Source organism: Panthera tigris, chromosome D1 (assembly GCF_018350195.1).
Source record: "Panthera tigris isolate Pti1 chromosome D1, P.tigris_Pti1_mat1.1, whole genome shotgun sequence".
Taxonomy (NCBI): domain Eukaryota; kingdom Metazoa; phylum Chordata; class Mammalia; order Carnivora; family Felidae; genus Panthera; species Panthera tigris.
The window spans coordinates 14,887,538-14,915,458 of NC_056669.1; the positions used below are offsets into that span (position 1 = coordinate 14,887,538).

The following is a 27,921-nucleotide window of genomic DNA, read 5'->3' on the forward strand; positions in this document are numbered from 1 at the left end:
GGAAGTGGGGGCGCTGCCGCTGGTGCTGGGGCCCGAGGAGGGACGCGCCGGAGCGGGGCCGCCGGGACTGAGCGAGCGACAGACGCGCCACCCGCCGACGCCGCAGCCGCTTGGGGCCCGCACGGACCCTCTGCCTGAGTGAGTGCAGCCAGGGTCGCGGGGAACCGGTGGCCTAGAGGCGGGGGTCGGAAGGGCCGGCGATGTGTTATTGTGAGAGGCTCGCGACCTCCCCTCCCCCACTCTGGGCCCCTCCCCTCCCCTCCGCGCCACTACCTCCCCCGCCACCTCCCGCCGCCCCTCGGTGGGCCTCGCGCGCGCGCCTTCTCTCCGGCTCGGCGTGGCTACCCTACTTGCCCGCGCTACCCTCGGACAGCTCGCCGCCCCCCTGAGGGCCTCCCGCCCTCACCCCACCCCCAAATGTGCCGACTCGGCTAGGCCGCTGGCCGCCGTCTCCACCCGCCTTTCCCGGGATGGGGCGGGGGGACAAGGTGGCGGGGCGGCCGCCCCTCCCCGGCCCACCCCCTGGCGCAGGCCTCCCGGCACCCCAGTTCTCTGGGGCCGGAGGGGAACCGCCGCAAGCCCCATTTGTAGCAACTCTGCTGCCTCTGGCCTCAGCTGTTGGCCTCTTCCCTCCATCCCCGCGTTCGAACCTCAGACCCTCCCATCCCTTTCCTCCTGTCGGAGAGGCCTTTAACGCGGGCCCAGACCCGTTACTCGGTTGCATGTTGACCGAGCACTTTTTCCTCTCCCTTTTGTTGAAAAATTTCAACTCTTTTCAAACTTCTCGGTTTTCTCCAATGTATTCAGAAACCCGCAGACTGTCAGGACTCCAAAGGCTATGTAGCCCACCTCATTTTAGAGATGAGGCCCAGCCCAAGGTCAACCAGCTGCTTAAAATGCCAGTGGACAGATTTTCTCAGGTGCTTTTTACTTGGTCCATCCGTGTCCATTTACCCGACCAGGACCTCTGGCCAGGTTTGTGATGTACCCGTTGCACGGTGACTCACTGTTCTGTTTTCGGGAGCTCTCAGGCCAGCGTTGCCTTTCTTGATTTATGTACAAACCTTAAGAAAAGCAACACTTGAAGCTTTGGCCTCTTTTTAAGAGCGTGTCCGCAGAGAAAGGGAGGACCATCTGCACCCGCTCTAGGATTTCATTTCGCACAGCTTTAAATTGGGGGAGATGAAGGTGTGGAGGGAGAGGAAGAAAATGCAGAGGATTGTCTCTCCTGAGCATTTGCATATGCCTTGGCCTCCCAAACGCTTGTCTTTAGCTTGTCCTGGGCACATTGTTCTGATGGAAAGGTTGCCTCCTTGTGGGGGAGCAGGGGAGGAGGAGGAAATCATTGTGCTTTAATTTGTTGGCTTGGGCGGGCATTTGATAATAAATTATGGATGTGCTGGAACCCTGGGACCCACCCACCTGCCCACTGAGGCAGGGTATTCCGGATGAGGCTTTCCTTCCCTTTCAGAATAACCCTGCTAATTCCCTCTGAAACAAAATGAAGAGTCTGAGGTCAGAGTGGAAACATTCTAAATCTTTTAATTCTTAGTGCAACTTTTCTCCTCCCTCTCTTTCTTGGTTAAACTAAAGATCCAGCTCAGCTAGATAATTTATATTTCTTTGTTGTTGGAACTGCTTTCTGATTAAACGTGCTACACCACGTACTGGTAGAAGTATTGTACCTGGAAATTCTGTTCACTGTCATAGTCCAAGTTAAGGTAGAAAGAAGAGAAAACGGAAATGCTGTGCTTACTCTTCATTTTTCCAAAGAGCTCATTTTAATGGACTATCAGAGATTCAGAATAGAGTCTGAATTAACAAAACTTTCATTCTTGGGATCTTTATCTCCATTCTGCTTTGTTTTTCTAACTGAACCTGCTGTTTCTGATTAGAAGTTAGTGACTTCTAATTCCCCCCAGTGGGATTATTATTAATCAGGAAGGTGAGATGGGAGTCAGATGCCCCTCCCTGTTGGTACTTTTTTTGTTGGGTTACTGAGTACAGCTTCACTATTCTGAATACTGCTGTGCTACAGTATTGTTCTACCTGAGGCAGGAAACCGAAAATCATTCAATTTTTGTGTCCTACCATAGGCTGTTCTGAATAGTTCCTGATTCATTCTTCATTTCTCTTACAAAGAAAACGACAGCTTATTTTATCAGACTCCCAAATTATTTAAATCTTCTAAATGCATAGTCCCCTAGATTATACATTTACAACCTGGTTCTTAAAAAGGAGATTGCATGGGGTTTTGGCTCAGGTTTTCTTCACCTGCTCTTTAAAGAGGTTATTAAGCCATAGGGATCAATAAAACGGAAAACTACTCTGCACTGTGAGAATTTGATTTTGCAAAAACAATTCAAAATCCGAGTGTCTGAAAGCACAAAGAAACAATTTTTTTGCTCAGATACTTTGCCCTTGTAGAGTAGGAAGGATGACCTTGTATTCATAGTTAAAGGGGGGAAAAAAGACTGCTAATTGGGAATATTTTGCAGTCTTCTCTCAGGTCTGCCTGCCTGGTAGCCTCAGATAAGTGACATTTTACCCCCTTCAGTTTCTGTCTCTGTTTCTTCGTTTTGCCCAAGAAGAAATTTAGGACCAAGATGAAAGTATTTTGCTTACAGTATCAGGATGCCACTAAATTTGGGTAGTAGTAATAGGGTATATAAGTGAGTTGAATTAGTAAATGAGAATTTATCATATCTTTTCTATATAGAGCCAAAAGTCCTTTGCTCAAGAATAATAAATAGGCTTTGGAGGTACGTCACCCTGAGTTCCAATCCCAGCTCTCCCTGTCGTGGAGCAGGTTCCTGAAATCTCACTGAGCTTCAGTTTTATTTAAATAACAAAGCTCCTAGCACAGTGAGTTGCAAATAGTAAGTTCTTCATCATCAGTTGTTTACCAGTTGGAGGAACTCTGAAAATCCATGTTAGTAAATTAAATCAAATCTAGAAAGATTTTGTATCATTTAAAAAATTTTTTTAGGGGCGCCTGGGTGGCGCAGTCAGTTAAGCGTCCGACTTCAGCCAGGTCACGATCTCGTGGTCCGTGAGTTTGAGCCCCGCGTCAGGCTCTGGGCTGATGGCTCGGAGCCTGGAGCCTGTTTCCGATTCTGTGTCTCCCTCTCTCTCTGCCCCTCCCCCGTTCATGCTCTGTCTCTCTCTGTCCCAAAAATAAATAAAAAACGTTGAAAAAAAAAATTAAAAAAAAAATTTTTTTTAATGTTTGTTTATTTCTGAGACAGAGAAAGAGCATGAGAGAGAGAGGGAGACACAGAATCTGAAGCAGGCATCAGGCCCTGAGCTGTCAGTACAGAGCCCGACGCGGGGCTTGAACTCAAAAACCGTGAGATCATGCCCTGGGCCAAAGTCGGTTGCTCAATCGACTGAGTCACCGAAAGGTTTTATATCTTAAATAGACCATTGGTCTTGAATGTAGAGTACGTGCACTCCTGGGGATTGCAGAAGATGATCCATTGGAATACAGGAAACAATTTAGAACTTCTTTTTACATTTATTTTTTTATGTAGAAAGGGGGAAAATAGACTTTATTAATATTTCATATACAGATTAACCACTCACATTTAATTTATAAATAAATATACATATGTCAGGGCACATTTCAAAAAGATTCTAAAATATTAAAAATGTTTGGGCCCCATGAATCTGGACCAATCTTTACTCATATGCTTTAATTCACTTTATGCTTTTTTTGTTAGGTGCTCAGCTTGCCTCTCTTTGAATCTTTATTGGAGGAGTCTACTTAGAGGCAGGCCATGTCATTTTGTATCATATTTTTTAGAAATTTGTCTAACTGTACAGTCTATCCACTGGCCCTGTGTTCCTATTTGGGGACATACAAATTAAGCTTAATACCTCCTCGGAATCTTCACATACTTTGACAGTTATGTGTGTCTTGTGTCTTCCTCTTCCCGATTGAGTTTTTCTACACGTTATAAACATAGCTATTCCTTTCAACTATTTCTAATATGACACGCTTTTAAATTTCTCACCGTCTTGGCTCCTTTCCTCTAGACACCCGCCAGTTTGTCAAAATTCGTGAAGCTCTTCAAGATCTGAACATGGTATCCCAAGAACTGAAATGAAGTTGAAGTGCCTGCATTTTGTCTTTTAAGTGGTCACCCTGTATTTGCAGCTTGTCACCCTTGTTCTTTAAGCAATCCCAGGAACAATAGTTTCAATTATATAATCATATAGTGAAAGTAGGACAGATTATTCTTCTCCGTTTTAGTAGTAGTCTCTCAGTTAATTCTGTGTCCGTTAACTTTTGTCTCACAAAATACCTAACGTATTAAGTGTCTCTCCAGGTGGGAAAGTAAATGAGCACAAACTAATGAAATAGTTGGGTTTTTAAAAATCTATTTAAAAACTTAGGAAATAGTTTTTTTGGATTAGTGGAAAATGAAGCTGTTTGTTGCGGTACTTTACATTATATATGTAATTTTGAAATCCATAAGATGCAAAAACTTGATTGCACCTTATCTGTCTTAAGGCCAGTAGAGCTGTTTGATCAGCAGGAGAGAAAAGTTTGTTGTTTTTAAAAAAATTTTTTTTTAATGTTTATTTGTTTTTGAGAGAGAGAGAGAGTGTGAGCAGGGCCGGGGAGGGGCAGAGAGAGAGGGAGAGACCTAGAACTCAAAGTGGGCTCCAGGCTCCGTGCTGTCAGCACAGAGCCCGATGCGGGTCTCAAACTCACGAACTGTGAGATCATGACCTGAGCCGAAGTCGGACGCTTAAGCAGGCACCCCAGGAAAGGTATTTTTAAAATTAAAACTACTGTTAAGCACCATGTCAGATTTTAACCTGTGTAGCCAAAGTTCAATCTAGACTTGAATTTAGACCCAAAAACACTTTTGTATAGAAGGTATAGAATGTTTTATTAGCTTAAAAACAAAAGCAACCCCCCCCCCCCAATTAAATGTTTCTATATGACTGTTTGTTTTAACCCCCTTAGTCATTTTTTCTTTTTCTTTTGTGCATCTTTTAATTTTTCCATCCTTTATCTTGGACAATGAAACCTCAAACAGATACCATAATCTGACTGGAGCTTTACAAATTCATCTGGCAGTTCTATCTAATTCTTGTATTTTACATTGATGTTTTTAGCTCCAAGTAGTTTCTGGTTTTTGGGTGAAATGGTTAGATAGATATAAGGCCCTCTTTAGGGAGTCAGCATGAACTGGTTTGTGATTAGTGGGCCAGATGTGACGTTATTGGGGTCAAGCAAACCTAATTTCATTTGCTCCCTGCACAAATTACCTAAATTACCTACTCACAAATCTCATTTTGCAAAGGTTGGAGGTGGTATATATAAAACATGGCATATATAATTTTTCATAGATAGCTGTTTTCTGATAGTTGCAAATTTTAGTAAAGAAGTACTTACAGATGGTCCTTGATACAATAATGACTCTATTTAGGATTTGTGACTTTACAATGGTGTGAATGCGGTATGCATTCAGTAGAACTGTACTTCCAGTTTTGAAGTTTGATCTTTCCCCGTGCTAGCGATATGCAGTAAGTAAGATCCTCTCATGCTGCTGGGCAGTGACCGGGCAGTGGCAGTGATCCAAAGCTCCCAGTCAGCCCCATGACCCCGAGGGTCAACATCCCATACGCTAACAACCATTCTGTACCTATGCAGCCATTCTGTTCATCACATTCAGTATAGTATGCAATAAGTTACATGAGATATTCAGCACTCTGTTGTAAAATAGGTTTTGTGTTACATGATATTGCCCAACTGTAGGCCAGTGTAAGTGTTTTGAGCACCTCTCAGGTATGCTAGGTTGTGGTACTTGGTAGGTTAGGTGTATCAAATGCATTTGTGACTTAGGATATTTTCAATTTACAATGGGTTTATCCAATTATAATCCCATTGTAAGTTGAGGAAGATCTGTACACAGGGTGTGGATGGTATTTTACATTTTCAATTAGATATGGGCTTAACCCTGAGCCTAATTATTTTAGACCTAGTGTTATTTAGAGTGGAGCTAATTTATTTGCATAGTGCTAAAAAATTGGTTTGCTTCTGTAATGTATTTTTCATGAATGAAGGTATGTTTTTATGTTTAGAGGTTTGTTACTTTCTAATTCTCAAAAATTGCTGCTTTGGCAATCCAGTATGTGTGTTTACTCAGTAAGTACTTACTGAATGAATATATCTCCATCTTCTTTCAGAGAAGGCTTAGCTGTATTTGATGATGGCAAGGGAAAGAAAAAGAATGGCCCCCTTTTCTGTAAGCTACAAAACCCCAGTTTTTTCTTTCACATCCTTTGCATGCACCAAGTGATTTCTGGAGCCTGATGTCTCTAGTATGTATACTTTAGAGTTGATTGAAAACAGTCAGGTGTTTTTGTCTTTCTAGAAAGATTAGCACTTCTAGTTTTCCTAAATTTCACTCATTGCTTCTTTTCCACTATCAGATGCCGTATTTGGGTTAGTCATTAATAACATTTTCTTAGTGGAGACCTGGCAAACATAAAAAACCTTGTAAACATTGTCAAAAACCACCACCAAAGCCTATGACTAGTTTTGTCACAATCTGTAGTAGTTACCTGTGATGTTTAGTAGTGGATTCTAATCATGGCTGTAGTCATTCTCAGGTGTCTAACTTGAGCAGCCTAAAAGGTTCTAATGCAGGTTTCATTGAACTCTTAAGTGTCTAATTCCTTGTGTCATTTGGTACTTACATTAACATGTAATCACGAAAAATTAATGTAGATGTAAAGTGTATACTTGCAGCAGATTTTTTTCTATGTAATGCACTTAATGCACTGTTCCTCAATGATATTCAAACCTGTCTAGAAGTTTAATGATGCTAGATATTTATGGGACTTAAGCAGTCGTGTCCTTGAATTCCTCTCTGCTGAAAATAATCTCCAGTTGTTTTCGGCAAAACCACAGTGAGACTTAAATTATTATTTCAAACCTGACATGTAATATTTAAGTGGTAACAAATAAACACTCCTGTTAATGAACGAAACATGACACAGACATTTTCCCCCTCAGGTGTAGAATGAGCCAAGGAGACTCAAACCCAGCAGCTATTCCACATGCAGCAGAAGATATCCAAGGAGATGACAGATGGATGTCTCAGGTAAAAGGAAGTGCGTATGTATTCACCCAAGATGAGTCTTTTCAGTTTTCCCAAGTCTTTTGACCAAAGCAGCAAAAGGGCATTTTTTATGGTCAGTAAGAATTATTTAAAAATTTTTAAAGATTTATTTAATTTTGAGAGAGAGACAGAGTTCAAGTGGGAGGAGGGGCATAGAAGAGGGCGACACAGAATGTGAAGCAGGCTCCAGGCTCTGAGCTGTCAGCACAGAGCCAGATGTTGGGTTAGAACTCATGAACCATGAGATCATGACTGGAGCCGAAGTCAGACACTTAACTGACTGAGTCACCCAGGCGCCCCGAGAATTATTAAGTAAAAAAATTTTTTAATGTTTATTTATTTTTAATTTTTTCAAAAAATGTTTATTTTTGAGAGAGAGTCAGAGCATGAGTGGGAAAAGAACAGAGAAAGAGGGAGACACAGAATCCAAAGCAGGCTCCAGGCTCCAAGCTGCCAGCACAGAGCCCGATGCGATGCGGGCCTTGCTTGAACTCACTACCCGGGAGATCATGACCTGAAGGAGGGAGGGAGCGTGTGTGCGCGCATGCGTGAGCACAAGTTGAGAAGGGGCAGAGAAAGAGGGCAGAGGATCCAAAGCGAGCTTTGCACTGACGGTGAGCTCAAACCCACGAACTGTGAAATCATGACCTGAGTCTAAGTCAGATGCTTAACTGACTGAGCCATCCAGGTGTTCAAGAATTATTATTTAAAAAAATTTTTTTAATGTTTATTTATTTTTGAGAGAGACAGTGTGCGAACGGGGGAGGCACAGAGAGAGAGGGATACAGAGTATAAAGCAGGTTCCAGGCTCTGATCTGTCAGCACAGAGCCCAACGTGGGGCTTGAATCCAGGAACCGTGAGATCGTGACCTAAGCTGAAGTTGGATGCTTAACCTACTGAGCTACTCAGGTGCCCCAAGAATTATTATTTTAAACGAAAATCTGATGTTATGCTAATGTCATACGTAATCACCAGTCTGATGTTGGAACGGAGGAGTATTTTGAAAGCGCTGGGTGCCCCAAGGATTATTATTTTAAACGAATATCTGATTTTACGCTAATGTCCTATGTAATCACCAATCTGATGTTGGTACAGAGGAGTATTTTGAAAGCATAGTAACTGCTTTCTGTTGATTTTGAAAGATAGTGGTGTCTCCACAGCATTCTTTTTTTTTAAACTTTTTTTTATTTTGAACTAATTTCAAAATTATACAAATACCACAAAAATTTTAGAAAGAATTTCTTATATCCTTCATCCAGACCTGCCAGTTATCATTTTGCCACATCTGCCTAACTGTTCTGTCTGTATTTGTATTTGTATGTGTATACGCCAACATACGGTGTTTTCTGAACCATGTGGGAAGATGTTGCAGTCTTCGTGCCCGTTCTCCCCTAAATATTTCAGTGTATTTTCTAAGAATAAGGACATTTTCTTATGTAACTACATATAGTTATTAAAGTCAGGAAATGTGACATTGGTATTACACCATATTCACATTTCTCCATTTGTCTCGATGTTTTTCTGTCAGTTTTCTTCCCAGTCTGGGATCACGCATTGTATTCAGTTGTCCTATCTCTCTATTCTCCTTTAATCTGAAGTATTTCTCAGCCTGCGTTTTTCATGACATTGACAGTTTGGAACATAAGCCATTTATTTTGTGGAGAATCCCTCAATTTGGATTTGTCATTTTCCTCATAATCAAGATTCAGGTTTTGCATCTTTGGCGGGGATATCAGTGAAGTGGTGTCCTTGGTGCATCACATGGGAGGTACATGACATTCGTTTGTTTCATTGGTGATGCTGACATTGATCACTTGGTTGGTTAAGATTGTTGGCCTAAACCGAATGTATTATGGAATGGACTCTTGGGTCTTCTTTTCAGTGCAGTTTTGAAGCTCACATTGTCCCAGGTAAAGCAAGTGGGAATCCTGTCAGGCTGACTCCTGAGTCTTCTTGATGTTTTCCGTTGTTTTTTAATGTTTATTTTTGAGAGTGTGTGTGTGCAAGCATGCGAGCAGGGGAGGGGCAGAGAGAAGGAGACAGAATCCAAAGCAGGCTTCACACTACCAGTGCAAAGCCCCACATGGGGCTCAAGCCCACGAACCTGAGGTCACGACCTGAGCCAAAGTCAGACACTCAACCAGCTGAGCCACCCAAGTGCTCCTTCATTGTTTTTTAGCACTGTGTCTTCATATTCTTAACTTCTAATAGACTGTCACCACTTAGCCTTAACTATATTTAATCTTCACTTATTGGTTTGCAGCCATATTTCCTCTTTGAAATAACAAGTTCTATTATGATTTTAAGTACCCAAAGTTTTACATTTTAGTATTTAATGATTCTTTTTACACTCTTGATAATTATATAATATTCTTATGTTTTTGTCTTCCTAGACATAAAAATCAGTCTGTCAACCAGTTTATTTTGATTGGTAGTTAGTATTTTTTCAACTGTTCTTACATAGATCAATTGCTTGGTTATTCTTTCTTAATTTTTCTAGTTCGTTTGTGTCTTTAAAAACAGTATTATGACCGGCTGTGTGTTTATCAGTCACCCTAAAAAAATAAAATATTGCTAATAGAGTTGATATTCTTTGTATACCCCTCAGTGATCATTTTTTTTTTTATCTTTTTCCCACCTCCCATCCCCAAACCAGTATCCTAAATTTGGTGGGGATTTTTTGTGCGTTTACATGGTGTATATATAAAATTTCTAATTATATGTGTATAGAATTTTTGCATATTTTTAAGCTTTTTATGTTTTTTAATGTATTTTTCTACAGTATATCATGCATGTTAAAAGTGGAGCTGTAGTTTTTTCCTCTCTTTAGGTAGTATTTCATTGCTATATATGAAAATACCATTCAGGTATTTTTAGGTTATTTATAACTTTATTAAAGGTAGTAACTAGGGACACTGTCTCAAACTAATAAACTTTAAAAAAAGCTTCCATAGTATGGAAGGATGACTTTACTAAATATTAAAATACATCCCCAGGGGTGCCTGGGTGGCTCATTCGGTTTAAGTGTCTGACTCTGGGTTTTGGTTCAGGTCATGATCTCATGGTTTGTAGGATCAAGCCCTGTGTCGGGCTGTGTGCTGACAGCTCAGAGCCTGCTTGGGATTCTTTCCCTCTCCCTCTCTCCCTCCCTCCCTCCCTCCCTCCCTCCCTCCCTCCCTCCCTCCTTCCTTTTCTCTCACTCTCTCTCTCTCTCTCAAAATAAATAAACTTAAAAAAATATATATGTATGTAATATACACACACAGACACACACCCAGATCTTGGTTTCTAATTCTCCAATGAAAGGAGCCAGAGCTCCTTGGAGAAATGATTGCTTCTACAGCCAGAGCAAAGAAAATGAAAGATGAACCAGGAGTGTCTTGTAGTGCAAGAAAGCAAGTATTCAGAAAAGGAGGGGGGAAAAAGATGTGTGGCAAGAATATCACTGCAGTGACATGTCCTCAGCATGTCTCATGGAAGACCTGTGATACTGGTCTGTTTTGTTTGTTTTTTAAATTTTTTTAATGTTTATTTATTTTTGAGAGAGAGACAGAGTGTGAGTGGGGTAGAGGCAGAGAGAGAGGAAGACACACAATCCAAAGCAGGCTTCGGGCTCTGAGCACAGAGTCCGACACGGGGCTCAAACCCATGAACCTCTAGATCATGACCTGAGCCAAAGTCGGACGCTTAGCCGACTGAGCCATCCAGGCGCCCCTATACTGGTCTGTTTTAATGATATAGTCACTTTGACCACTTGAGGCCACCTGAAAGAGCGTTCAGGTGCAAAGTTGGACAACTTGAGCAACATAGTATTATTGGTTTGTAACTCAAGGATAAAATACGTATGAGTCCATTTTGCCATAAATAAGTGATTAGATAAATAGGAAATGAGGGACACATCTTCCTTAGAAAATAACTTGAGTTCATAAACGTGGGGGCTCCTGGCTGGCTCATCCAATAGAGCATGTGACTCTTGAAGAGTTTGAGCCCCAAGTTGAGTATAGAGGTTACTTAAAAATAAAATCTTTTAGGGGCGCCTTGGTGGCTCAGTCGGTTAAGCGTCCAGCTCTTGGTTTCGGCCGAGGTCATGATCTCATGGTTTCTGAGTTCAGGCCCTATGTCGGGCTTTGTGCTGGCAGTGCAGAGCCTGCTTGGGATTCTCTCTCTCCCTCTCTCTCTGCCCCTCCTGTGCTTGTGCTCTGTGTCTCTCTCAAATAAATAAACTTAAATTTTTTAAATAAAATATTTTATAAATAAAGAGGGAAGGAGAGAGGGAAAAGATATATCTCATTACAACACCACAGTAGTAATTACTATAGGGAAGGTCCATCAATGAATACTAGTAGGTACCACTTCCAGGGGAAACAGTGTATTTGCCTAGCTTCAGAAGTATCTCCCTGGAAATTACTTTGGTGTTTTTAACATTTGACTACATATTTTTTGATATCCCCTCCCTCCAGAAGGTAGAGCTCAATTTCCTCATCATTGTGAGCCGGATTAATGTCTTGTTTCTAACAGATACAGTATGGAAAGGAAAAATAATAAATGTATAGTGGAGAAATCTGGCAACCACCACCTTAACCAAATGATTAATGTTAACATCACCAGTTAATAAGTCGTGTTGATATTGTGTACTCCCTTCTGATACGATACAAGGGCACGTCACCTCTGTGGTAGTCTTCCAGAATAATCCATCGCCTTCTATTCATGAGAAAATATCAGACCTTGATTGAGGGACATTCTATAAAACACCTGATACTAAACAGGTCAAGGACATGAAATACATGGAAAGACCCAGAAGGTGTCCCATCTTGGAAGACACCAAGAAGACATATATAGTAAATGCCATGTGATATCCTGAATTGGTCCTGGGAACAGAAAAAGGATATTAGTGGAAAAATTGGTGAGATCTGAGTAAACTTTTTTTTTTTTTTTTTTTTTTTTTTAGGTAATCTCTATACCCAGTGCAGGGCTCGAACTCATAACCCCGAGATGGAGAGTCAGGTACTCTACTGACTGAGCCAGCCTGGTGCCCCTGAGTAAAACTATTCTGGCTGATACCATTTACCAATGTTAATCTCTTAGTTCTGACCAGTGTACCATACTTAGGTAAGATGTTAACATTGGAAGAAGCTGAGTGGATATTGTATTATCTTTGCAACCCTTCTGTAGATCTAAAATTGTTTCAAAGCAAAACATTAAAAGAAAAAAAAAAAACAAGGGGCTCAGTTGGTTAAGTGTCTGACTCTTGATTTTGGCCCAGGTCATGATCTAAGGGTCGTGAGATTGAGCTACGTGCTGGGCTCTGCACTGAGTGTGGAACCTGCTTAAGATCCTCTTTTTCTCACTCTCTCCCCACCTCCCCCTGCCACCTCCCCAGCCTGCACGTGCTTTCACACTCTTTCTAAAAAAAAAAAAAATCATGATTAAAACAAGTATTGATGTGATATTCAGTACTTCTTGTGAGGTATTGCCAAACTAGTGTACCACATATCAGGAAATACCTGGAACAGATGAACATGTTCCCAGGAATACAGTCAATAAAATCCAGACTATGGGAGATGTTATAGATCAAATGATCATATTTCTTAAAATATTTAAAAAATAAATTTGGGCGCCTGGGCGGCTCAGTTGGTTAAGCATCTGACTTTGGCTCAGGTCATGATGTCACAGTTCGTGAGTTCAAGCCCTGCATCAGGCTCTGTGCTGACAGCTTGGAGCCTGGAGCCTGCTTGAGATTCTGTGTCTGTCTGTCTCTCTCTCTCTCCCCCTCTCCCCCTCACCCTCCCTCTCTCCCTGTCCCCCCTCCCCCGTCTCAAAAATAAATAAACATTAAAAAAATTAAAAAATAAAAGTAAATTTGGGAGGTAATAGCAGGGGGAGTGGGAAACCTGTAGATTAAAAGATTTAATAGACAAGTTGGATCCTGACTTTTAAAAAAACTAAAATTTTTTTATGACTTGAATTTGAACACTGGTTATTTGTTGATATTAAAGACACCTCTGTTAATTTGGGAGAGTAGCATTGGTATTGTGGTTATTTTTTAAAACTCGGGGGCACCTTAGTGGCTTTGTTGGTTGAGTGTCTGACTCTCTGATTTTGGCTCAGGTCATGATCTCATGGTTCAACAGATCAAGCCCTGCCCTGAGAGTGGATCCTGCTTAAATCCTCCCTCCTCATTGCCCTCTCCTCCCTGCTTGTGTACACGCTCTCTCAAAAAACTTTTTTTTTTTTTTCCATTTTATTTGAGAGTGAGTGTGCATGCATGAGCAGGAGAGAGGCAGAGGGAGAAAGAATCTTAAGCAGGCTTCCGGCAGAGCAATCCAGGCATCCCCCCCCCAAAAAAAACCTTTTTTTAAGAGTTGCATAGTGACACTAGGGGGGCCTGGCTGGCTCAGTTGGAAGAGTATGCAACTCTTGATCTTGGGATCGTGAGTTCGAGCCCCATGTTGGGTGTAGAGATTACTTGAATAAACTTTAAAAAAAGGGTTATATAATGAAATATTTATACTAGTAATATAAATGGTATACTAAATATAAATAGAATAAATATAGAATGCTGTATACTGAGTTTGCTTAAAATAATCTGAGGGTAGGGGTCAGTCGTTTAGGGGATGACTGAAATAATAGTGGCCATGTGATGATTGCTGTAGCTGGTGATGAATACATGGAGGCTTGTTATATTATTTTCTCAGCTTTTGTGGATGTTTGGTATTTTTCATAATAAGATTTATTTAAGGGTGATACTGAAAGACTTGACTGTAGACAAATTTAATGCAAATTGTATCAAAACATGTTAACCAGAAAAAGGCTCAGGAGCAGACTGAGGAAAATATTTGTAGTAAGTAATGCAGAAGAAGCGTTGATATTTTTTCTTATATTATCAGCAAAAATATCCTCCAAGTACCACTAGATAAGTAGTATCTCAATACATGACAGGAAGTGTTTCACTTTTTGTTCCCAAAAAGTACAGATTAAAATAATGAGAAAGGAGGGAGAGGGAGGGAGAAATACTAATATCCAATGTTGGTGCAAGATGGTAAAATTAGTTCTGATAAAGTGCTAGAGTCAGTACAGATACAGCCCTTTTTGTTAACAACCTGGAAATATATCTGGGATCCACAAACGTGCTCCTCTCCTTTCACCTAGGAATTCCCATCATGTACAAAATTGAATATGTGTAGATTTCCTCATCACAGGAAAGAGGACACTACTGGCAAGTCTGTCAGTAGGAAAACTTTAAAAAATGGGTGTGTCAGTGGATTTGTTGAGTAGGATGTTATGTGGCTGTTAAAAATTATGGTCATGAAGGTCACGTAGCTACGTAGGAAAATGCTTCTAGTGCAGTGTTAACTGCAGCTACAGTGGCCACGGTTCATGGGGCACCTGCTGGGTGTCAGCCAAAAGCTGTCTCTCTTTCCTAAACCTTTCCTCTCCATACTCTGCAACAGGTGTGGGATGCCTGGCTGGTTCAGTCAGTAAGACGTGAGACTCTTGATCTCAGGGTCATGAGTTTGAGGCCCATACTGAGCATGGAGGCTTTTTTATTTTTTAATTAAAAAAAAAAAAAAAAGTTACCGGCAGAAGAGCATATGTGGAAAACAAGTGTCAGGTTATATTGCTTTCTGGGCTAGAACGTAGACAAGTAGAATTTGAACATATTCTGTTCTGTCTCCAAAGCTATTGTGCCAGAAGGAGGTATACATAATACATACAAAACTTAAAAAAAAAAAAAAAGACGTGTTAGAGGCACGTGGAAAAATGGCAAGAAGAGGGGCGCCTAGCTAGCTCAGTCAGTGGGGCGTGTGACTCTTGATCTTGGAGTCGTGGGTTCGAGCCCCATATTGGGTGTGGAGCCTATTTTAAAAAATAAATAAAATAATTTTTCTTAGTAGCAAGAATAAAATACCCCAAAACAGTAATAGTTATGGGTTAAGATGATAGAATTTGAAGTGTTTTGATCTTTCTATTTTTCCAAACTTACTGTAGCTACTTTTGTACTTAAAAAGAAAATATAGAGTACCAGAACCTTTAGAACAACGGAGCTTAAATTCCATGACCTTCTAGAAGCATGAACTATTTTATTGGTATTGAGAGGTAGTTAGTACTGTAGTACCTCAGTGGAGAGGTGATGTGTTGTGGAAGTGTACCTGCTCACCAGCTGAAGTTTTATTCTTGCCCATCTTATCCCTTCAGTTTAAAACGACTTGCTGAAGGGCGCCTGGGTGGCTCAGTCGGTTAAGCGTCCGATTTCAGCTCAGGTCGTGATGTCAGTCGTGGGTTCGATCTCCACGTCGGGCTCTGTGCTGACAGCTCAGAGCCTGGAGCCTGCTTCAGATTCTGGGTCTCCATCTCTCTCTGCCCCTCCCCTGCACATGCTTTGTCTCTGTCTCAAACATTTAAAAAAAATTTTTTTTAACTAAAAAATATTGAAACAACAGTCATTTAAAAAGCTTTTTTAATTTTTTAAAATGTTTATTTTTGAGAGAGTGAGAGTGCACACAAGCGGGCGAGGGGCAGAGAGACAGGGGAACAGAGGACCCCAAGCGGGCTCCGTGCTGACAGCAGAGAGCACCATGTAGGGCTCAAACTTGCGAACCTTGAGATCATGACCTGAAGCCGGACGCTAAACCGACTGAGCCCCTGGGTGCCCCCCAAAAATTGTGTACAAAGACGTGGATGCAAAAAAAGGAAAATCGGTCTCAAATCCTATCACCCTAAGGAGCAACTCTTTAATAAATTGTTAAAATTATTTCCAGAAGTATTTTTGTATTTTCACCCAGAGCAGATGAGTATCTCTGATTCACTGCATTGTTGTCTGTTCTGATATTAGCAGAAATACTTCAACATAACTGTACCTTAATTACTGAGGGAAGCATCATTGAACGTAGAGCTTGAAAAAAAAGGGACAGTATTCAGACCTTTCTGTTGCCTAAAGCATCATGTAAATTTGTTTTGGGGATGAATATAGAAACTTAAACTATGTCCTTTAGCATCAGTGAGTAAAATCCATTTTAAAAGTGTCTTGTCAGGGGCACCTGGGTGGCTTAGTCGGTTAAGCATCTGACCTTAACTCAGGTCACAATTTCACAGTTCATGGATTCGAGTCCCCTGTCGGGCTCTGTGCTGACAGCTCAGATCCTGGAACCTGCTTTGGATTCTGTGTCTCCCTCTCTCTCTGTCCCTCTCCTGCTCACGCTCTGTCTCTCAAAAATAAACGTTAAAAAAAAAGTTTTTTTTTTTTTTTTTAATTAAAAATAAATAAATAAAAGCGTCTTGTGCCTTGGCAACAGAGAGAAGTGGACTAGGTCCACAGTCACCACTACTTACAGGCTTGGATCAGACTGAGAAAGGCTTGAGTCCCACTTTGCCATTGTCTCATATTTGGAGGTTAACAGACATTTTCAAAGGGCACATTACAAACATGCAAATAGGGTCTTCTAGGTGGCTCAGTCGGTTAAGATCTAACCGTCGATTTCGGCTCAGGTCAGGAGCTCATGGTTGTGGGGCTGAGCCCTGTGTCAGGCTCTTGTGTTGAGTGTGGAGGCTGTTTAACATTCTCTCCCCACCCCCCTTAAAAAAAAATCCCAATAAAACACATGATTCTTGATTGGGTCCTAGTTCAATAAAAGAGATGTAATACTTTATCCAAGTCTTGGAACAATTGGAAAGATTGAGTATGGACTGAATATTAGATGTTACGGGATTATCGTTCATTTTCTTAGAGGTGATAATACTTTTGTGGATTTATAGGAGACTTTCCTTACTCGTGCTGAAATATTGAAAGGTGAAGAATCACAGCATTTGCAGCTTACCTTCAGATGGTTCAGCAAACAAACAGATAAAGTAAAAATGTTATTGTCAAATATAGGTGGAGGATGTACAGGTGTTTATTGTACTGTGGCTTTTCTGTATATTTGAAACTGTCTTAAAAAGTTTGAGGAGGGGCGCCAGGGTGGCTCAGTCAGTTAAGTGTCCCACTTTGGCTCATGGTTCTTGAGTTCAAGCCCCGTGTCAGGCTCTGTGCTGTCAGCTCAGGGACTGGAGCCTGCTTCGGATTCTGTGTCTCCCTCTCTCTCTGCCCCTCCCCTGTTCATGCTGTATCTGTCTGTCGTCTCTCTTTAAATATTTTTTTTTTTTTAAATTTTAAGTTTGAGGAAAAGATAAACTTGTAAACAACATGTTAAATGTATTTTTTTTAGTCTGGTTTGAGTAGAATTGCAGTTTTCTTGAGCACATTAGAATAATCAGTGTGGTAAGGGTGGGAAGAAAGTTCCAGTAGTTAATCACAGACAGGCTAAATAGAATGTTTAACAACACAGTAACTTGATGGACAACTGTTCTGTCTAGGCAAAGACGTCTCACAGAGAAGATGCCAGTTTCTAATTTCTCTCTTTGTTGAACCAGCACAACAGATTTGTCCTGGACTGTAAAGACAAGGAACCTGATGTGCTGTTTGTGGGGGACTCCATGGTGCAGTTAATGCAGCAGTACGAGGTAAGGCCGACGTGGCAAGGGTGCATCTTGGCTACGAAGGTAAATCTGTTCATTGCTAGCAAACTTTCATTCTGAGCCGAACCTGAAAGACTTCTTCGTGACAGTTTAGAAAAGCTCCAATTCAGAGTATGAGGGAGGTCAGTCCTACATAATGGGATTCTTTGTGCCCCCAAGCGTGAGGAGACAAAATTTAGCATTGTTTGTAACTCCGCTCTCGTTTTTGCCTTGGCTTCCGAGAACCTTCTCTATTTTATTTATTTATTTATTTATTTATTTATTTATTTATCTATCTATCTATCTATCTATCTATTTATTTATCTATTTATTTATTTATATTTGTCCTAGTTGTGATTCTCAATTGTTAAGATTTTTGTTTGACCATTTCCTTATTTTGTGTGTTTTTGTGGGGAGCTGTTCCACGTCTTTTTTTTTTTTTTTAAGGTTTTCACTCTTCCAAGGGCAGTTGAAAGGAAAAGATAGCTTAATTTCCTTCTGGCTCCAGCACTCTAAATTTCTTCCTCCCGTATTTCTACTTCATCCTGTTCCTTTAGATACTTGAGTAAAGGGAAGGGAGAGCTAACTGAGCTGGCACCTTGGGCATAATGCTGGTACCTCCTAAAGGGCACCGGGTGGCACTGGGACTCAGTTCTCCGGCCAAGGTGGCAGGCTGCCCGAGAAGTGAGTGATGCGGTGCCCTGCGAACACAAGTTTGAACACATAACATTTGAACACACAAGAGGGAAATTGTTCTCTTAGGTACCTCGCGACACATTGTAGTTGAGGGATTTTATTTCCCACTCAGTTGAAATAAAGCCAGTTTTTCTCTTTTTAGATATGGCGAGAGCTTTTTTCCCCACTTCATGCACTGAATTTTGGAATTGGGGGAGATACAACCAGACATGTTTTGTGGAGACTCAAGAATGGAGAACTGGAGAACATTAAACCTAAGGTGAAGTGAAACTTAATTTTTAGACTATCTTTTAATCTTGGGTCTTTTCCCAAGATGAGTTAAATTGAAACTGCTAGTAGAAACAAATTACTTTTTTTTAAAGCATTATTTTGCTATTGTCTTTGCTTTGTGCCCATTTAGATAAATAATATCGTCCTTGCTTCAGAATGTGCCAAATGCCTACTAAGAAATTGGGGCATTGCTTGCTCAGGTTGTATTGGTAATTGTTAATAATGCCCTTTTTCAGCGGTAGGAAGGGATTTAATGCTTTCCTGTAGACCTGAAAGCAGGGTGTGTGGGAGACTTCCCAGAAGGGGGCCAAGGCCGCTGTGCCACCATTCACTTCAGGAAGGAATTTTGCATCTGGTTTATCCATGTAAACACATTACATGTGTAATCGAGGCCTCCCAAGTTTTTCTGAAGAAAATCTGAAGCACATGTGAACAAATGTTCACCGTAAACATGTTCCCAGTAACTGAACACATTATAAATGTCCTGAGTTGGCACACTGCATATAATTTTTTTCAGTCCTAAACAAAGAAAAAATACTCAAAACTGATAACAGTTGCCTTTGTTGAAAATATTTTACTTTTTGCCTTTCTAATAGAAAAACTCCTCCATGTTCCTGTCTTTTGTGACAGGGTGGAAAGTTACGTTGGGTCATATAGTAAATGTGTGTCTCTAGGTGACAGCCACTTTATAAATTTTTTTTTTTTTAATATTTATTTTTGAGAAAGAGAGAGAGTGACAGAGCACAAGCAGGGGTAGGTTAGAGAGAGAGGGAGACGCAGAATCTGAAGCAAGCTCCAGGCTCCGGGCTCTGAAGTGTCAGCACAGAGCCCGACCTGGAGCTTGAACCCATGAACGATGAGATCATGACCTGAGCTTTTTTTTTTTTTTTTTTAAATAAAGAGGAAAAACTTGAAACTGCATCCAGCTTCCAGCCCAGCAACTCTTTTTCCTTGAGTACAACTGTGTATTTACTTCTACCAGTTACACTCCCTTGGGTACTTTTGTTATTTTTTTCTGGAAGATACTTCTAGTATGGTAGGAGTTACAGATATTTTCCCCTGACTTTCTTAGATTTCACTTTATTTTAGTATTTTTTTAAGACATGCAGTGTTTTTATACAGTTGAATTTGTTATCTTTTTTTGTATAGTTTCTGGATTTTAAGAGGTTAGCTCTCAACTCCACAATGATGAAAGAATTCTCTCATTTCTTCTTAGTACAGTTGTACTGCTTCAGAATTGATCTGCTTGGAATTTATCCTGGGATATATGAGGCCTTAAATCAGTATTTGAGGGTGGCTGCTCAGTTGAAGTTCTCCACTACCATTTGACAAGTTCATCTTTCCTTCCTTTGATTTTTGAAATAAGATTTTTATCTACATATTGATAAATATTTTTATCAAAATATTAGGTTTTTATCTAAACATTCCTCTTTTCCTGGCTATTTATCCCTGCCCTCCTCCCCCCCTTTTTCCCCCTTAATTATAGGTCATTGTTGTCTGGGTAGGAACAAACAACCATGAAAATACCGCAGAAGAAGTAGCAGGTGGAATCGAGGCCATTGTACAACTTATCAACACAAGGCAGCCGCAGGCCAAGATCATTGTATTGGTATGTAGTCTTTGGTGGGTAGAGTCTTTGATGTCATTAAGTCAGGTGAGGAATGTTTTTAGATATATGATCACTCGTGAAATAGAGACTGTTTAGGTGGAAGCAGTTTATGATAGTCCTGAGGGGGCTCTTCTTTGATATGTCCCATTGTCTTACCAGTTTCATCATTTCCCAGACCAGCTGTGGGGGTCATCTCTTACCTGCTCATCCTTGTTTAGATGTGGAAATCGTCTTTGTTGCCTCAGGTAGCAACATTCTGATAGTGTTTAAAATTGCATGTGAAACTAGTCCTAGTCCTAAATCTGTTTTTGTTAGACTTGGGTTTGGATTAGTTTAGGTGTGTTGTTCCATCCCTTTATCTGTTAAATGTGGTGTATTTATTAAAATCTCTGAGGTCTCTAAAACATCAGCGATTCTGTTAGCAAGAAGATGGGTACTTTATATAGTCTTACCCTATCAGAGAGTGCTACACTTTGTGGAGATTAAAGCATTAAATCTTCGTGGTCTCAGAGATAAACAGCTGTCTATTTCAGCGTAAAAGTTTATCTGTAGATACTCTTAGCAACACTAAAAATAGCAAAACTAAAAATGTATGTTTTTGTGGAATCTGATAGGTATTCAGTTTTTTAATGAGATGATGTTAAGATATTTATCCAACAAACGTGAAGATCACTATGTACAAGGCACTGTTCTGGGTCTTGAGCCTACAAAAATAAATAAGACCTTGTTCCTGTCAGGGAGCTGTCAGTCTGGTCTAGTGGTAGATGGACGTAGCAATATGAAGAGAGAATTAGTACACTGTATGCTAAGGGGAGAATAGGTGTATTCTAGACACAAAAGCTGAAATCTGACTTTAGTTTTAAAGAATTCATTCGTCTCCAGACAAATGGGGAAAGGAAAGAAAAGGCATTACAGGTCAGGGGAAAAAGGATGGAAGGCATATATACCTAGGTGTGTGTTTGTTGGGTGAGTGAAGGAGGGTGCTTGAAGAATTTTGGGCTGTCTTCGATTAAAGTTTAAGACTGGGTTGGTGAGAAGAAGGAGGCCACAGCCAGGTCAGGTAGTGATTTGTATGGCTAGATAAGAGTGTAGATTTTATCTTCCTGGTACTGGGGAGCCATGTCTTATTTTATTTTTTTATTACATTCTTTTTTATATCCTTGCTCTAGTCCAGAAAGGATTGCATTGTGGTTAAAGAGTCCACCTCTGAAGTACAGGGGCTGGTACATAATAGTTGCTCAAGATGTATTAGTTGCATCAGTGTTGCTGAATGAATTCTCCATAAATAAATAGTCTTTGTTGCAGCCAGACTTTTATATTGGATGTACGCTGGTGTTGTCTACAACACTAAAACATTGGCCATACTCTGAATAACTGAATGGGCCCATAATTGTATAAGCCATTGAATATAATAGCACTAATCCTGTGACAGTTGGGAGAACTGTGTGGAGATTGGATTTATGATGTATTTAAGTGAAAATTCCAAATGCTAAACCATATGTGCATTATATTTAGAGTTACTTAAAATACGGTTTACCCTCGAACAACATGGGGGCTAGGAGCATTGACCCCCATACGGTTCAAAATCCGCATGTAACTTTGGATTCCTTCAAAACTTAGCTACTAACAGTCTGTTGATCAGAAGCCTTGCTGATAAGCAGTCATTTAACACGTACTCGTATGTTACGTGTATTACATACTGTATGCTTACAAGAAAACTAGTGGAAAGAAAATGTTACTAAGAAAACCCTAAGAGAAAATACATTTCCAGTACTGTACTCTATCAGAAAAAATTTGTGAATAAGTGGACTTGTGCACTTCAAACTTGTTGTTCCATGATCTGCTATAGTTGTCACATGGTGAAGAGATTGGGAGCATATTTTTCTTTTTTGTTTCTTTTAACATAATGTTTTGGCAGTTAAAAAAAATTTTTTTTTAAATTTTTATTTATTTATTTTGAAAGAGAGAAAAAGAAAGAGAAAGAATCGCAAGCAGGCTCCACACTGTCAGCCCAGAGCCCCACGTGGGCCTCAAACTCCTGAATCGGGAGACTGTGACCTGAGCCAGAATCAAGAATGAGACACTTAACCAACTGAGCCGCCTAGGTGCCCCAGTATTGTAGCAATTATTAATTATTACAGGGGAAAAAAATCACATGGCATACCTTTGATACTCTCATATTAAGGAAAATGCTATGCAAATACATAAGCTGCTTTTCTCATCCTGGCTTGAAAATCCCAGTAGGTATGGTCCCTGTTCTTAAGGTGTAATCATTTCTTACGGCTTTGACTGCCATGATATTCTTTGAATGACAGAACAAAGTATGTATTTGCTGTTCACTGGTCATCCTTCTTGGTTGCTCATATCTCAGCCAGATTTGGCTCATTGTGAGCATTCAGGGTAGTTCTTTTTTTGTTAACTGTCAGGTGCAAAGCCTTATACTTCTAACAGTTCTGTAAACTAGGGTTTAGGCTTGACTTCATCTGTGAAATTTTTGAGGCGCTTAACAAGGGAACTATATAGTCACAATAAATTGGTAACCACGGCGCCAACATTTGGTGAAAAAAATTAAAGCAGACATGACCAAGTACTTACTTTAGCATGAAGCGGTTTTTTTTTTTTTTTCTTTTAGTAGAATACCCACAGAAAATCTATTTTTGTGAAATAATCCCTCTTAGGAGAAATGAGTGGAAAGTTTTTTGCCTAAATAACAAAAACTTGCTATGTGGTATCATTGGCTATAAACCAATAAAAGGTTGTCTGACAATAATTTTATAATAGGATCAATTTCTATAAAAGGACATTCCTAGTTTGAGATGATAAAACCTTGCTCTTGCGGTATGAGCGTAGACTTTCATGGACCATGGGAGGACAGACATGTGATTTATCTAAAAGTTAGATGATTCACATAAGTTAAAAATGAATTTTAGAAAACATCTGTTTTATTCTAGCAAACATGAAGTGGCTTTGATTTTTTAAGACCACATTTGTCCCATCTCTGTTTCTCATGTGCAGTAGTATGGGTTCCATGTAACATTAACAAATACATGTGTATTTGAGCTAGATTATTCTGATGACTGTAGGGAAAATGAATTGAAGGGAAGACCAGTCAGGAGACTTTACGTTAACTGAGTGAATAGTGGTAACTTTCCTAGCCATAGCAGCATGTGTAATCAGAATGGAGAAAAAAAAAATTGAAAATACTGAGAATGCAAAAGCTGAGTAATTTAATGATAAATAGAGAAGGTATGTGCAATGAGAGACTCAGGGATGTTAGAATGACAGTTGATACAGAGGATGTAGTAGGAGCATATTGTGGGGAGACGATGATGAATTGCTTTCGGACACGTCAAGTTGGGAGTGCCTCAGGAATGCTCAAGTTCGGTTTTGAGCTAGAGTGTTCGTAGTGGGCCAAGGACAAGACCCTGACCTGAAGACTACCGACAGTTAAGGGACAGGAGGAGGAAGAGGAACTTGTGAAAAAACTGAGAAGCAATGGTCAGAGAACTTCCACCAACACCAGTCTAGTCCAGTGTTTGAGAACTCAGAGTGTCAAAAGGTGCCAAATGGAACGGTTCTTCTAGGACTAACTGAAATCACAGATAAATAAGAAGGGAAAAACCAGTGACTCTTCTCATCTTCTGTTCTTCTCTGCTTTGCCCCAGGGTTTGTTACCTCGAGGTGAGAAGCCCAACCCTTTGAGGCAAAAGAATGCCAAGGTGAACCAACTCCTCAAGGTTTCCCTGCCGAAGCTTGCCAACGTTCAGCTCCTGGATACAGATGGGGGCTTCGTGCACTCGGACGGTGCCATCTCCTGCCACGACATGTTTGATTTTCTGCATCTCACGGGAGGGGGCTACGCAAAGATCTGCAAACCCCTGCATGAACTGATCATGCAGTTATTGGAGGAAACACCTGAGGAGAAACAAACCACCATTGCCTGACTGGCTCCCATCAGTGTTAATAGCACCCAGCTTCCTCAGATCAGTTATATCACTGGCACTACAGAATCCTTCTCTTTCTTAAGGCACTTTGCATTGTAGAATGTTCCTGGATGTTCATATCTAGTGTTTGAAGGGAGGAGGGATTTAAACTGGTCCTGTACATAGAAGGTTTGTTTGACACAGGAGAAAAATTAGCCAAGGAAGATTGTTGTTTAAATTCGTTTGAAACCAGAAGGGGACTTTTTAGTTGTATGTGTGACATTTTCATTCAGTTATCACTGTTTTTCCTAGGACAACATCAAGCCTAAGTACTGAACAAAATGAAGATTTTTTTCTTGGCCTTTCTTTCTATGGATTATGTCATATATACTAATGATCAGGATCACACCTACTTGGCTTTAAAACAGATGTTTTTTCCAGTTTTTAAGGTTCATAATTTAGCCTTTTGTTTTTAGTTTGTTTTACTCATGTGTATTTGCCACATTTTTTTTAACTTACAGCATCAGATTGAACGTGCTTGTCACTCACATATGGGAGATGCTATGGTTACAAGTGAATTTGTTCCACTCTGTTAATCTTTCCCGTGTTTAGCAGTGGAAGATAGGTTTTGCCCCATTTGGGGGACTCTGCGGAGGGTATTATTTTTATGCTGCTGAATATCATGTCTATAATAGACCCATGCATGCAGCCTTTCCTCCCTGTTTCCCCTCATCCCCTCTTTTTTTTTGGGGGGGGAGCCCTTGTTGACATTACAAGCTTTTAACACATTTTCAACCTAGGAGCTCTGTTGCTGGAAGTGTAAGTCCCCAGTCAGTCACTCTCATGATGTTACTGATGTGCAACTTGTCCTTGTGAGGTGTTCTGTGCATAGAGTCTGTGTCGTGCTATCCATGTGCAGAGTTCTGTTTGTTTTTTGTTTTTTTTTTTTCCTGTAAAATATGTTACAGTTTCCTTTTTTGGGAAAAAAAAAAATCAGAACTCTATTTTCCATTCCATAAGCCTTGACATTATTTCAAGTTTTATAGTATCTTAAGATGTATATTTTATTTTTTTATTGGCTTAGTTTTTAAATTATAATCAGTCCAGAAAAATTTGGCCTTTCCTTATGGGCAAACAAACGGAGCTGCTTTTCAGAACAGACATTTCTGCCTTGATCCCACCATTTTAGTGAAAAAGAACTAGGTTTGTTTAACTTTCAGGTTTTCTCCTTAGAGTATTTTCACCTGAAAATTTCTTCCAAGAGAGCTCTTTATAATCCTGTCGGTTTGCTTGAGCTACAATAACTGCCATTTAAAAAATAATGGGATGATACATGGTTTATTGTTTGGTATACCTATGGAATATGTACAAACTGGATCTACAAACAGATACTTTAAACTGGACCAGGTGGGTACTGGAGTAACCTTTTAACACGTGCTCTGCACAGATTCTGCTTAACGTTCAAGTTCAGTGACTAAGGCTGAAGCTCGACGATCTGCTTGCAAGGCAAATGCTTTTGTGAGTTGGAGGGGGTTGCCGATTTGAGCATGGAGCCACTTGTGATTGAGAAGGATAGAGAACTTGGGCTGATGTTTTCTTGTGAAGCCTCTTTCTAGGAATATTTTTTCCGTCTTATTTTTAGTCTTTTTTTTTTTTTTTTTAAATACATTTCTGAATGTATCATGTCTTCACTAATGACAGAAAGTACATGTGATGTTTACTAGACTCGTTTCCCACATTAAAGTTCCCTCTTCTGTTTTGAGTAGCCCGGATTCTTGAGTTTTTCAGGACAGGTTCTTTCTTAGCTAGGCGTTGTTAGGCATTGTTCTAAGGAGGAGATTTAATAAAGCCAGAAGTTTGTCTGTAAAAAGACCATTTCTTCAGGTCTTTTTCCGTTTGTCAGAGGGCGGGAGTGTCGTCCAAACAAATCCCTTAGGTGACTCCTGCAGCATGCGCTTTTAGTTTCCCTCTTGACTAAGAATCAAATATCCCTTTGTGAGCTGGTCTTCAGCTCCTTTGCTTATGTGTGTAAACCTCGGGTGTTACTACATTTTATACCTACCAGAGCTATTCGAGCAATAGTATTTGAACCACTAGCCTTTTAAATAAAAGTCTGCCCCGTTGCTAATGTGCAGATACTGAGTCCACTTTCATTTCTTGCCAGCTTTCTTTGCACTGCTTTAGGCAGGAAGTGTTCATCTGTTTTTCTTTGACATCCTTGTTTGCTACAATGACAGAACTTAGTGCTTACCCTTTGGATTTCTTGCTCACTTTTCATGTATATGTAAACTTAATGCACTGTCCAAGTGAAATGTCTTAGTTGTCATTGTGATTAAGGGGCCAACTTTCCAGACAGCTAGCAGAGGTGTTCTGATCCTCCCCCCAGCAAGTTTTAATTCCTTTGCCCACCCATTCCCGATATCCTAGCCGGCAGCCGGTGATGGCGTTGTGGATTCTGCGGTCACATTGTGAATGTGGCAGGTGGAGGATGTACTGCCAACACTGACCTAAGGCATGTTGTTTTGCTGCCTACGTCTTCTGACTGCCGTGGGCAGTGGTGCAGCTCCCACTTTGGGTCTTTTTGGACTGTTGGGGGCATCTGTCTAAACCTGAATCTTCTGTGAAAAACCTTAATCCGACACAACAAATCTTGAGTAGCTAATGCCCTTCTCTTAATAATTCTGTCTCTTGTTGTTTCAAAACAAAACAAAACACAACTTTTTTTTTTAAACTTTTTTTTAACCTAGTCGCTGTTTACAGTTGTATGCTAAAAGCCTGAAATACTGTCTGTGCTGTGGTGTATGAGCATTGCCAATTTTATATTTATTGCAGTGAAGAAGAAACTAAAAATATATGAAAATGAGGAGCATGTCCACGCTCCGAAATCCGTGTGGGTGCATGTGGGAGAAGTGAGTTGGGGTCTCTGGAAAGGAGGCTTTTTGGAGTGGGTCTCCTGCTTCTCCTTGGTGTTCCTGCTTGGGGATCACTGCTGCTAGCTGACTGGGCCTCCCCAACAGAAGTTTGTGACTCTGCTTTGGCGAAGTTTCATTGACTAGTAGAACTCATTCTGTTTTAGTGCATATTTCAATATAAATGTAAACATTTCACTCAAACTTGCTCATGTCTTTCTGTCTCCTTTATCAAAGTTTGGATTCCAATGGAGGGGAAAAAAGGCATCCCTTTTCCCCCTACCTTATCACAAGCACATTGGATACTTAGATCATCTGCTGCTTTTCTGGGGAACTGAATGTACTGAGCTGACCATCATCACATCTCAGGGCTGTGGGAGGGTAGGGTGGGCTGAGCAGATAGGAGGAATTCTAAGTAGATACATGGGAAAATTGTCAAAGGAAGTGTCTCCGATTGGTTATGAGTATCTGGCAGTTAAAGAATCGATTCTTAAACCGTTACACTGACCTTTTGGTCATTTCTCCTAATTTCAATCTTTAGAATTTATTCACATTAAACTTCTAATTTCCACTGTCTCTCTATTCCTCATACTAATAATCCTCAGTTTTCTTGTTTACACTTTAGAATATCTCTTTCCGCTACTGCCCCCAGCATGAACTTGAGTGCTTCAGGTTAATTGGACTATTCTGAGCTCCTGTGCCATCTAGGGAGAAGGTCCTCAGGATAATATTTATATCCTACATCTAATACGTAGGGTGTATCCAACCCATTTTATTGTTGATGGAGAGGCCCAGGGAGGTATGTAGGATATCCATTTGAGGAGTCCTGTAATTTCATTGGTTGAGCTGGGATTTGAATCCAGCTTTATGTGATTTCAGA

The 27,921-nt window shown here is 40.4% G+C and overlaps 1 protein-coding gene across 2 annotated transcripts; it reads left to right on the forward strand.

Annotated features, from left to right (window-relative positions):
* Positions 1-27,248, forward strand: PAFAH1B2 (platelet activating factor acetylhydrolase 1b catalytic subunit 2). 2 transcript variants are annotated; one of them, XM_042958098.1, is made up of 6 exons: positions 1-138; positions 7,037-7,124; positions 17,551-17,640; positions 18,473-18,589; positions 20,087-20,209; positions 23,875-27,248. In XM_042958098.1, the coding sequence occupies exons 2-6, from the start codon at positions 7,044-7,046 to the stop codon at positions 24,151-24,153; spliced, it is 690 nt and encodes a 229-aa protein (XP_042814032.1). In that variant the 5' UTR covers positions 1-138; positions 7,037-7,043; the 3' UTR covers positions 24,154-27,248. The 2 variants fall into 2 exon arrangements, with proteins under 2 accessions (XP_042814032.1, XP_042814033.1); XM_042958099.1 differs by lacking the exon at positions 1-138 and having other exon boundaries at positions 7,074-7,134.
* Positions 27,249-27,921: the final 673 nt, after the last annotated feature.

Excerpts from the sequence above, each read along its gene's own strand:
- PAFAH1B2 (XM_042958098.1), top strand. The coding sequence starts at position 7,044 with ATGAGCCAAGGAGACTCAAACCCAGCAGCTATTCCACATGCAGCAGAA. Across the intron at positions 7,125-17,550 it reads ATGACAGATGGATGTCTCAG|CACAACAGATTTGTCCTGGA; the intron begins GTAAAAGGAAGT and ends TTGTTGAACCAG. Across the intron at positions 17,641-18,472 it reads AGTTAATGCAGCAGTACGAG|ATATGGCGAGAGCTTTTTTC; the intron begins GTAAGGCCGACG and ends TTCTCTTTTTAG.